This window comes from Myotis nattereri (genome assembly GCF_964212035.1).
Source record: "Myotis nattereri genome assembly, chromosome: 19".
Taxonomy (NCBI): Eukaryota; Metazoa; Chordata; class Mammalia; order Chiroptera; family Vespertilionidae; genus Myotis; species Myotis nattereri.
In genome coordinates this window covers 12,792,906-12,805,669 of record NC_138095.1, presented here as the reverse complement: position 1 = coordinate 12,805,669, position 12,764 = coordinate 12,792,906, and the positions used below count along the sequence as shown (strand labels likewise).

At 39.1% G+C, this 12,764-nt stretch overlaps 1 protein-coding gene across 1 annotated transcript in view; it reads right to left on the bottom strand.

The window, feature by feature from the left end:
* Positions 1–12,764, bottom strand: part of MAPK1 (mitogen-activated protein kinase 1) — a 77,725-nt gene that overhangs the window by 38,523 nt on the left and 26,438 nt on the right. The window contains exon 2 of the mRNA XM_081113578.1: positions 198–380. Coding sequence (XP_080969704.1) covers positions 198–380 — 183 coding nt within the window. The remainder of the gene's footprint in view (positions 1–197; positions 381–12,764) is intronic.

Here is a 12,764-nt window from a genome sequence, read left to right as displayed (position 1 = left end):
AATATATTTTTAAAAAGAAAAGCATCAGAGAAAAATTTTATATAATGCAAGTGTTATAGTAAATGGCAAACATATTTCAATTTCCCTTTAAATGTGCTCTATATACTTTTTCTTTAATCTGGTAAGTCCAGGACATTTCAAATTACATTTACTCAACAAGGTACCAAGTACTAGAGCCCGATGTCTGCAAAGGATACACATCTTTCATTTGCTCGATGGTTGGCGCTCGAATAATATCATTGATTCCAATGATGTTCTCGTGTCTGAAGCGCAGTAGGATTTTTATCTCCCTCAGGGTTCTCTGGCAGTAGGTCTGGTGCTCAAAAGGACTGATTTTCTTGATAGCTACTCGAACTTTGTTGACATTATCATAAGCAGAGCTAAAAAAAGGAAAAGGAAGGGGTAAGAGATAGCATTAAAACAACTCAGAATATCCTGGTAGAAAGAATGCAAACTGGTAAAGTATTAAATGTTTAACACTCTGGTTAAATATTTGTTTAAAACATGTGAAGGCAGCATGTATTTATCCACAAAAAGGCCCCAAACTATGGGAGATGCAGCTGGAAAAAGGGAGCAGAGGGCCTGGCCCTGGTAACTGTGGATGCCCATTTTTATAAACCTGGCAACATGGGTTTATGACACACACACAAACATTTCCCACTGTTTTTTTGTTTTGTTAATCCTCACCCGAAGATATTTTTCCATTGATTTTTAGATCCTGGGAGGGAGGGAGGGAGGGAGGGAGGGAGGGAGGGAGGGAGGGAGGGAGGGAAGCAGGGATGAGGAGGAAGAAGAGGTGGAGGAGGAGGAAGAGGAGAAAAGAGATTGATTGTGGTTGCCTGCAACCCTTCAATGCGCAGGTATGTGCCCTTGAAGAGGAATCAAACCTGTGACCCTTCAATGTGCAGGCCAAATGCTCTAACCACTGAAATACCAGCCAGGGCTTTCTCACTGATTTTAACAGCAATTGCATTCTGGTGAGAGTAATCATTTCTGCCTCCAAAACAATTTCCTACTGTTGTTTCAAATTCCTCTGACTCAGCCAAAACATTCACATGACCATCAACTACATCTTCATCCATAACAAAATGGACCCAAGGGGACACACCTTGAATGTTTATCAAAATGACATGACTTTCTCTCCCCCTGGAAGAAATTTAACCAAGACATTTGGGTAGTCTTATAACAAAACCTATAAAGTATTTTTCAAAAAATACTTTCATAGCCCAGTTCAAAAAGGCCCAATTCTTTCCAAGTTGTCATTAAGGTCTGACCTAATAGAAATCCAAGCAGAAGCAATTACAACTATATCTTTAATTTTATGGTAAATCTGAATCTGTACAATCAGTATTCTTTTTTGCAAGAACGTTTCATATTAATAAATACCAACATCTGGCCCATCAAATGAAGCAATGAAATAACACTGACAGGCAATAAGACATTACTTCTTGTTTACTCAGGGTAAGTGCTAGAAATATAAAACAGTAAAATAAGTTTATTTCAAGTCTGTGCTTTAATAATGATATTTATCAGTCTACTTATTCAGAGAATTATTTGATACATTTGTCTGACTCTATCACAAAACTATGCTATAGGGCAGTGATGGCGAACCTATGACATGCCTGTCAGAGGTGACACACGAACTCATTTTTTTGGTTGATTTTTCTTTGTTAAATGGCATTTAAATATATAAAATAAATATCAAAAATATAAGTCTTTGTTTTACTATGGTTGCAATTATCAAAAATTTCTATATGTGACACGGCACCAAAGTTAAGTTAGGGTTTTTCAAAATGCTGACACGTCGAGCTCAAAAGGTTCGCCATCACTGCTATAGGGGGACTTTATCTTATCCAGCTTCAATTCTCCCACAATACCATTAATATAGTGCGCACAGGTGCCCCCAATACTTTGAAATCTATTTCCTTAAATACAAGAATCATTGCTTAAATCTTATTTTGCCTTGGTTTGCTGAATGAAGACCCAAACCACTGATTTGAAGGTAGGCAGGCAAAAGGATATATTAAGCAAACTTAATCAATATTGGGAATAAATTTTATTTTACTATTTTTTATTTTATTTTCTAATCCTTAAGAAAGAGGGGAAGGCAGAGAGATATATCGATGTAAGAGAAACACATCAACTGGTTGCCTCCTGTATGAGCCCGGACCAGGGCCCTGGCCGGGGAAGGTACATGCAACCAAGGTACATGACATTGACCAGAATTGAATCCAGGACCTTTCAGTCTGCAGGCTGATGCTCTATCCACTGAGCAAAACTGGCTAGGGCAAGGGAATAAATATTTTTTAAAAATATATTTTTATTGATTTCAGAGAGAAAGGGAGAGAGAGAAAGATAGAAACATCAATGATTCATCACTGATCAGCTGCCTCCTGCACATCCCCCACCGGAGACCAAGCCTGTGACCCAGGCAAGCGCCCTTGACTGGAACCCTTCAGTCCACAGTCTGACGCTCTATCCACTGAGCCAAACCAGCTAGGCAAGGGAATAAATATTTTTAGAAATTAAAACTCTTTTAGGGAAATTCAAATCATAGAGCTTACGTTCAACAAAAGGGAATACAGGTTAAAATAGTTGCAAATTATTGGTTTAAACTCAACATGTAAAATCCTAGTTTTCCTGAAACATGGTAGTCAAAGATGACCATGGCCATAAACTTGCTTTCAAGAACAAGACTGTTAGGGGGAGGGGTTTATGGTTAGTGTGCCCCTCCAATTACATCAACACTTTCTGTTTTAAGCGAGAAGCATGAGATCATTCTCATTTAGTTCCCACTTGAGAAGAAGGTGTGACCCTCTCTATGGAATTGGGTCTGTTCTTGTCTGCTCGACTCCATTCTGCTGTCTTTTTGGATTACACAATCTGTTGTAGAACCAGTCACAAACAGTTTACACTCTTCCACAATACTCTGTATTTGCTCATTTCTCCTTGGATTTCTCAGTTTTGTTTTTTATATTTATTGTTCTGATACTTGACAAATATATTTTATCAGTATACCTTTTACCATGGATTATTTGGTGTCTCTTAATATGTGTTAATTTTTTGTTGTTAATCCTCACCCAAGGACATTTTCCATTGATTTTTGGAGAGAGTGGGAGGGAGGGGAAGAGAGAGAGAGAGAGAGAGAGAGAGAGAGAGAGAGAGAGAGAGAGAGAAAGAAAGAAAGAAACACTGATGTGAGAGAGACACATTAATTAGTTGCTTCCAGAATGCACCCAGACTGGGGCCAGGGATTGAGCCTACAACCGAGGTATGTGGCCTTGACTGGAATCAAATCTGAGACCCTTTAGTCCTTGGGGTGACGCCCTATCCATTGAGCCAAACTGATGAAGGCAATAGTGTTAGTTTTAAAATAACGTTGGTATTATCAACCCCGTTTTCTTTTTTTCCCCTCTAAGAACTTAATCCTTGCTCCTTCTCCCAACTATTGCTATATATGCTACAGCTTTTGCTTTAAACAGTTAACTGCCACGAGTCCAAAACGGAAACCATCCCCACACGCCACAATATTTTGAATTTAATTTAAAAAATCAACTTGCAATGAATATTATAAAAATAAATATATTACTCACAATTCGGGTGTTCTTGAATATTTTCAGCTGAAAATTCTCACGAAAAATGATTTTAAAGTTGGTCAGGGCCACTTAGGGAAAACAGTTTAATACATGCATGTGTGGGAGGGTCCACAGTTTGTGTCTACAGATGCTTATGGCGTACAATGGGTTAAATGTGAGTTCTGTAAACAATTTAATTGGGATCTTAATCCAATCTGTGACTACACAGTCTTTGGATAATTTTAGATATTCATATTTCTCTTTTAGCTGATAAATTTGCTATTTTCAAAAATAAAAATTCAAGGTTAAATTGCTCAAGATTAGGAGAATAAAGAGTTTCCTAACTCATCCCTCTAAGGTGAATGGGAAGGGGTCAAGGTGAATATACTAATACTAGAGGCCCTGTGCGGTGGGGGTGGGGGTATCCGTCAGCCGGCCTATACCATCTGCAATCCGGGACCCCTCGGGGTATGTCCAACTGCTGGTCCCTCTCGCAATCCAGGACCACTGGCTCCTAACCACTCACCTGCCTGCCCGCCTAATGCCCCCAACTGCCCTCCCCTGCCGGCCTGATCTCGACCCTAACCTCTCCCCTACAGGCCTGATCGCCCCTAAGTGCCTCTGCCTCGGCCTCCACCACCATGGCTTTGTCTGGAAGGATGTCAGATGTCCGGAAGATGGCCAGTCGAACCAGTCCAATTAGTAATTACCCTTTTATTAGTATAAACAATATAGATGAATCTTAAAATAATTATACTGAGGGAAGCCAGACCAAAAGAAAATTTCTTGCATTCATATAAAATGCAAACTAATCTATGGGGATAGAAAATAGATCAACAGAGTTGCCTGGGGCTGGTGGGAGGAACACATAAATTGAAACTAGATAACTTTTGGAGGTATGAGTATGTTTATTATTTTTATCGTGTTGATAATTTCATGGGAATGTCAAACTTATCAAACTGTACACTTTATGTGCAGTATATACAGTATTCTATATCAATTACTTCATCAGGGAGCACTCATAAAAGGAACCAGGGTTCTTTGGATGTGTGGTTTATTCCCAGGCCTGTGTGGGTGGGAACAGACAGATTCCAGAAATGTATTTGACCAGTAAATGTGAAAGTAGAAGCCCACAAAATTCTGGAGATTATTTAACATGTTTTGTGATCACTTAGGGAAGAAAGGGGAACCAGAATGAGTCAATTATGAACAAATCATCCTAAACTAACTTCACTTCCTGTTTTGATAGGGTTACCACAACAACACGAGAGTGATGCCAGAGTTGTGGTAGATTCAAACCTCACTTGTTAAGCACTTCCTATTTGTGAGACTTCGTGTTAGGACTGGTGGCAAAAACAAATAATGATCCCAACTCTTAAGAAGCTTGCAATTTAATGAGGGAAGGAGGCAGGAACAGACAACATACATACATACTGCCTTTATCATAGTAAAACACATCTGAAACACCGGAAAAGCTGGGTAGATTAAGTCCAAATAAAGGTTTTAAGGAGAGGATTACAAGATGAAAGGCGAGCAGGCTTTCAAAAGAGGAGCAAGGTTATAAATATAAAGAAAGGCAAGGGCCACCACATGGAGAGGAAAATGAGCAGAACATACATGAGAATGACTGGCCCTCACCCAGCCATGCCCCTCCTCATGAGGTAGTTTATGGGATCCAGGGAACATGCCCATCAGGAGCTCAAGAAATCTACCTGTCTCCCAAATTGGCTTCCAAGGCTGTGTGTATCTCCTGCACAATGGCTCTGTTGAGCAGAATGATCCTCCAGTGTGTGCACAAGGGGTAACCAAGGGGCAGCATTTGCAGAGTGTGCACTACACCTGGAATATCGTGTCATGTGCCCACGCACACAAGCTCAAGCTCACGATGGAGACTGCTCGGGCTGAGAATAGAAGAGCGCTATGCTGGAGATCTGCTTGGTTTGAACCGTTGGCACCAAACTCTAAATAGGCCCCCAAAGATCAATTAAAACTTGACCTTCCAGGTCTTTAAGGTTTATTGGTCATGGTAAGGAGGGAGAATATATTCAATGTTTCTTAGTTTGATTTATATGGCATGTAGGGCTCCATTGTAGTCTTGATCCAGGCTAGCTTATATTGCAAACTTTTAATACTCTCTACTCTTGATCACATCTCCACCTTTCAAGATCTTATTTACTACCTTGTAAAAAGCAACAACAGTTAACATAGTTGATGTCATACTTTAAGTTTTGTTTCCCTCATTTCAAGACTTCTGTTTTTGGTATATATTATATATGAGGCAGATGAGTACTCAGCAGCGAAGTACATTAAAATACTTAAAAAACTTAGAATTCTTAGGAGCTTGAGGGTTTTGTTTTGTAATAAATGATTGACAGCACTCTAAATCTATCATATCTATAAGGATTATTGGTGTTTTTTGTGATGACTAAGTTAGGATCAGAAATATCCAGGTTTATTAAATAACTTTCTCATTGTGCAGATGTAAATTGAATAAGCATTCAAACTGAGATCAAACAATCCTAAATAGTATTTATTTATGTATTCACTGTATATTATTGATACATTGCTTTGCCTTGTTTCCTGTATGTGCATCACTCAAAATGTTTATAATTATTATTTGGAACTAAATGGTGGTAATAATGAAAAGAAGTTTTGTTAGCAATTCTTATTTTAAAATAGCTGCAATTTATTGAACATAAGCACTGCTCTATGTTAACATCTGTGGACATCTTTCAGAGGGTGGTATTTTAAGTGGTCACTTCAAAAGCAGGTAAGGTTTAAATATAGGCCGTCAATGAGAAAGACCTGTAGAAAGGAGAGCTGCAGGTGCTAAAGCATGGAAGGTAGAGTACAAGTGCTAGGTCATTCAATATGGCTGGAGTTTAGAACCCGCCCAGGGAAAAGCAAAAAAGGTGATGCCAGACTGAGAAAGCCGAGAAATCTATACTTTTATTAAAAAAAATTATTTTTATTGATTTCAGAGAGGAAGAGGGGAGAGAGGAAAGGAGGGAGAGAAACATCAATGATGAGAGCGAATCACTGATTGGCTGCCTCCTGCATGCCCCCCACAACCCGGGCATATGCCCTTGACCAGAATCGAACCCAGGACCCTTCAGTCTGCAGGCCAATGCTCTATCCACTGAGTCAAACCAGCCAGGGCAAGAAATCTATACTTTATTCTGATAATAGAAAGAATCCTTGGACCATGAGAATGACACTATCAGAACACAGGTATTTCTATAGACTGAAGGAGGCTAAAACTAGAAATAGTTAAGACTAGTGAGAAGACTATAGTTGTAATTCTCAAAATATTTATACTCCTTACTACTCTGAAATTACAACAGTTCTTAGATATGCTGCTTGAGCTTGCTATTGAAGGCATTAATAAAGAAGCACATACATTAAAGATGTATTTTATCAATATTTAAAAGGCAGTATTTGAAGAAAACTGATTTCCTTGGTAGTCATAAATAATTTATCTTATTCATTTAAAAACAATCTGAAGAGCCACAGGTTTCAATGACTGCCTAAAGCAGCGGTCACCAACCTTTCAGGCCTCACGGACCACCAGTTGGCGACCGCTGGTCAAAAGTATCCATGGCAGAATAAAGATTAAGAACTCTCATTAGTCAGTTTACAGACTCAGAGGAAATGTCAGACAGAAAACTAGTAAAGAAGTTTGTATTCAAGAGGAAGAAATGTCAGTCTGGGACCTTGAAGAAAGCATATTGAATAACTTAAAAAATTTTAAATATTAAAGTCAATTATATTTATCAATCATCTACATTGTATTGAGTGCTATGAATACAGCAGTGTAAAAATAGAAAGCTTCCTGTTGTCATGAACTTTATATAGTATGGCAGGGGATAAAAAACATTTATATTATAAATATATAAATTAGAATGGAAGCCAACAAACAATATATAAATTATATAATTAATATCATCATGGATAACTAGAGAGCTTATTTTAATTAGGGGCTTAAGGAAGGCTCTTCCTCTCTAAGGAAGTGGCATTTAAAACATAGAGACCTGAAGAATGAGCAGGAATTAGCCAGGTTGAGGGGTGGCAGAGAAGGTTAAGTATTCTATCGAGCAGGGAGGGGTTAGGCCTGAGTCTTTGTGGGTCCAAAAGAAGGCCATGTGGCTGAAGTGTACCAAGCAGAGAGGAAATGGCTCAGGATAAGGGCAAAGAAATAGGCAGTTGTGCTAAGGATTTAAGATTTATCTTACATGCACTTCCACTTAAAGCTGGGGACTAAGAATACCCAATTTATTTATATATATGTATTTTTTTATGTATTTTTATTGATTTCAGAGAGGAAGAGGGAGATAGAAACATCAGTGATGAGAGAATCAATGATGAGGGAATCTTCGATCCAGCTGCCTCCTGCACTGGGGATAGAGCCAGCGACCCCGACATGTGCCCTGACTTGGAATTGAATTGTGACCTCCTGGTTCAACACTCAACCACTGAACCAAGCCAGCCGGCGCCCGATTTATATTTTTAAATGATCTTTCCAGCTGTGATATTAAGAATGAATCGTATAAAAGGAAAAACAAAACACAACAAGGAAACCATTTGAAGCATTGCAATAGTGAGAAATGATAGCAGCTTGCACTAAACAACAAGCACATTAACTGGCATTTTAAGTAGGTTCATTGTGTTAAACCACACCACCCAGTGCAAAGACATTTAACATCTCAGGCCCAAGGGCACTATAAACCAGTAGCACTCTTAAGTCAGTAAAATAATTGAACAAAGAAGAACAACCACACCTTTGAGGGGAGTAGTAAAACCCCTGAAGTCTACAAGAATGATGACAGTGGAGAAAGAAGGAATTAGGAAGACTGGAAAAGAAAGGTGCTGAGTGGGATCTTGTGAATGAAATGGGTGAACAAGTCCAGTAATACCATTAAGGCTGAAAATGAGCTGTGCAGACAGGAGAAAAAAATTTGCAATATGTATTTAGAATATAAAGAATTCTTACAAACTTCAAGATAAGATGACAACACAATATTTATTTATTTATTTTTCTTAATATATTTTATTGATTTTTTACAGAGAGGAAGGGACAGAGATAGTTAGAAACATCGATGAAAGAGAAACACTGATCAGTTGCCTCCTGCACATCTCCTACTGAGGATGTGCCCACAACCCAGGCACATGCCCTTGACCGGAATTGAACCCGGGACCCTTCAGTCCGCAGGCCAATGCTCTATCCACTGAGCCAAACCGGTTTCGGCTACAACACAATATTTAAAAATAGGCAAAAGATTATAGACACTGAAGTGAGATAATAAACACATGACAAGATGACTGGTGAGTCATAGGGAAATGCAAACTAAAACCATATACTCATTAAAGAACAGCTAAATAAAGAGAACTGACCACATCAAATGCTGATGAGGATGTAGAAAAGCTTGAACTCTCATAGAGTCTGCAGGTGGAACTGCAAAATAGTACAACCACTATGGAAAAGTTTGGCAGTTTCTGAAAAGGTATACATACAGTTACCATATAACCCAGCAATTCCATTCCCAAGTATTTATTCAAGAAATGAAAATAGAGAGAACCAAGATGGCGGCATAGGTAAACACCGGAGAATGCTGCCTCGCACAACCACTTCAAAAATACAACTAAAAGACGGAACGGACATCACCCAGAACCACAGGAAAGCTGGCTGAGGGGAAATTCTTCAACTAGAAGGAAAGAGAACAGCGAGACTCAGAGGCGGCGCAGTGCGGAAAATACAAAGGTGCGGAGGTGCACGCGGAGCGGGCTGGTGGCTGAGGGCGCGGTTGTCGTTTTCAATCAGGAGGGAGGCTCAGGCCCTGAGCTCCAGTTCTGGGCGAGTCTCTAGGGACCCAGACTCAAACGGGAGAAGCAGGACTGTCGGGCATCGGTCGGAACGTGAGGGCAGCTTTCTCTCCGAGGTTTGCAGCGGTTGCTGGGACTCTGAGAGGCAGAGCCTCTGGGGATGGGACCGAGAGCAGCCATAACTGCTCGCTCCGCCCGCCCTGTAGATCCCCTGGGACCTGCCCCGCTCAAGCCCTGCACAGAGCCATTTGCCGGATAGCCTCAGGCAAAGGCTAGATTAACACCTCCCCAGAGGACAGAAGTTTTCCCACTGCAGACACAGCTGACTCTCACAGCCAGTTGGCCTGGAGGTCAAATCCCCCCAGTATTAACTACAACAATCAAGGCTTAACTACAAGACTGCACACAAAGACCACTAGGTGGTGCACCAAGGAAGCATAAAAAAAATGCGGAGACAAAGAAACAGGACAAAATTGTCAATGGAAGATATAGAGTTCAGAACCACACTTTTAAGGTCTCTCAAGAACTGTCTAGAAGCCGCCGATAAACTTAATGAGATCCTCAAGAAATCTAATGAGACCCTCGATGTTATGATAAAGAACCAACTAGAAATTAAGCATATACTGACTGAAATAAAGAATACTATACAGACTCCCAACAGCAGACCAGAGGAGCGCAAGAATCAAGTCAAAGATTTGAAATGCGAAGAAGCAAAAAACACCCAACCGGAAAAGCAAAATGAAAAAAGAATCCGAAAATACGAAGATAGTGTAAGGGCCTCTGGGACAGCTTCAAGCGTACCAACATCAGAATTATAGGGGTGCCAGAAGAAGAGAGAGAGCAAGATATTGAAAACCTGTTTGAAGTCGAAACCGATTTGGCTCAGTGGATAGAGCGTCGGCCTGCGGACTGAAGGGTCCCGGGTTCGATTCCGGTCAAGGGCATGTGCCTGGGTTGCGGGCATATCCCCAGTGGGAGGTGTGCAGGAGGCAGCTGATTGATGTTTCTCTCTCGTCGATGTTTCTAACTCTCTATCTCTCTCCCTTCCTCTCTGTAAAAAAATCAATAAAATATATTAATAAAATAAAATAAAATAAGTGTCCAGCCTTCTTCCATAGTCATTTTCTAAAGCTTTGATATAAATATAAAATTCCTGGTATGTTCAGATTTTCTCCCTATCCTCCCCAGCCCCCCTGTCATTATAGTCATTTCACAGCAGAGACTCAATAATATTTATGGAAAATAGCTTGTTTAAATAAAATAGATGTCTTTTCTTTTTTTTTAGTTAGCTGTAGAGTCACAGCTTTCATGCACAGACTTGAATTATATTGCATTACTTATCACTAAGTAACAAAAAGTGCTCTCATACAGCACACAATGGTAATCCATTTCCCCACTGAAAGATAGCAGCACTCTTGAACACACTAGAAATTTGGGCTATAACTGTGGAATTGCTATAAACTCTAAAATAATTGGGAATTATTAACTAAAATTTCCCAGTTTAATATAAAATGTAAAATTAATTTAAGAGTGGTAGATAACTTACTTTTAAAACTTTTGCGGAAAATCATAAAATAATTGACAAGAAATCAAGTAATTATTTTAAAATCCTTAATGTTTTATAATGTATTACAAAAATAAAAGATGATATCCATATACTTCATAAAAATTCTAAGTTTTAGAAGTTCAAACCGGTTAGGTTCCCAAGTGCATTTTTCTTTGAGGAAAATTAGATCTTTTAATAAATTATAAATGCTCCCATTATTCCATAATCAAGGTTATGTGAGTGTACAAAGCACTAATTTTCCCAATTGGGCTTAATAACTTAGAGAATCTGACTTGTCAAGTCATTCTATGTGGAGTTCATGACTACTCCGCCTTATGATTTGGGAGAAAGTTTAAGGTCGTATTTCTCTAGGGTTCATTTCCTTCACATACTAGGACTTTATACATTAAAATAGATATCTTATCATGCACAAGCACCACATATTATACCCAGTGTTAAGCAAGTAAAATGCTACCTATCAGCCGTGAATGGGTTATTTTTAAAGAAAGCTATTAAGCTGTTCTCTAAGCTATCCATTTTGGTGAACTTTAATTATCTGAACACAAAACTACAGTATTTCGTTTCACAGATAAAAATTAACTTGTCTTCAGAGGTAAGTAAGTTAGACTGATCTAAATTAATGTTCTAAAAATAAGTAGGTAGATAATAATATATTTCTTACTTTAAGCATGATTCTCTCATAATTTACTAACCAAGAAAGCCAGTGCAAAGTTTTCTTTAAGAGGATGCAAATGATTAAGTGAGCAAATAAAAGCTAGTCAAAAGTCATTTTAGCTATAAAATCATCATAATTTTACATTATTTTAAAAATCAATGCTTCAACATAGTATGGATCAGTGGTTCTCAACCTTCTGGCCCTTTAAATACAGTTCCTCATGTTGTGACCCAACCATAAAATTATTTTCGTTGCTACTTCAGCCCTGGGCGGTTTGGCTCAGTGGGTAGAGCGTTGGCCTGCGGACTGAAGGGTCCCAGGTTCGATTCCGGTCAAGGGCATGTACCTTGGTTGCGGGCACATCCCCAGTGGGGAGTGTGCAGAAGGCAGCTGATGGATGTTTCTCTCTCATCGATGTTTCTGGCTCTCTGTCCCTCTCCCTTCCTCTCTGTGAAAAGTCAATAAAATATATTTAAAAAAAAAAAATTATTTTCGTTGCTACTTCATAACTGTAATGTTGCTACTGTTATGAATCGTAATGTAAATATCTGATATTCAGGATGGTCTTAGGCGACCCCTGTGAAAGGGTCGTTTGACCGCCAAAGGGTCGGGACCCACAGGTTGAGAACTGCTGGTATAGATAATCACAGCTTAAAACTGATGTCATTAACATGTATGCAACCTGACTAGAAAAGGTGCACAGCCCAGAGCTTGAACAAATTTGTCTACAAATGCGTTTTTTAATCTCTTCAAGTAATAAAACAGGGCCAAATAGTCAGATACTAGTAAATTGCAATTCTGGCCCTTATCCCTTACTAGTTGAGACATATCTTAGCAACCATTTGCTTGGCTCAAAAATTAGGAAAGCTAAAAAAAGAGGATAAGCTCAAGGATTGTGAAGAGTGTAGAATAGCAGATGCAAAAACTAAAAGAATATTAGTTAGGCCTTCTCCCCCAAAGTGGTATAGTCATTTTTATTACTTTATTTATTATTACTATTAATTATATTTATCACATGAGACCCTAAAAAGAAAGAAATATCAGACCTCAAATCAGGAGGTCTGAGTTTTAGACCCAACTTGGCTCTACCCTATATGTCTGCTCTGATAGCACTGGTCAAGTTACAAAAAGGAGAAGGTTCCATTAC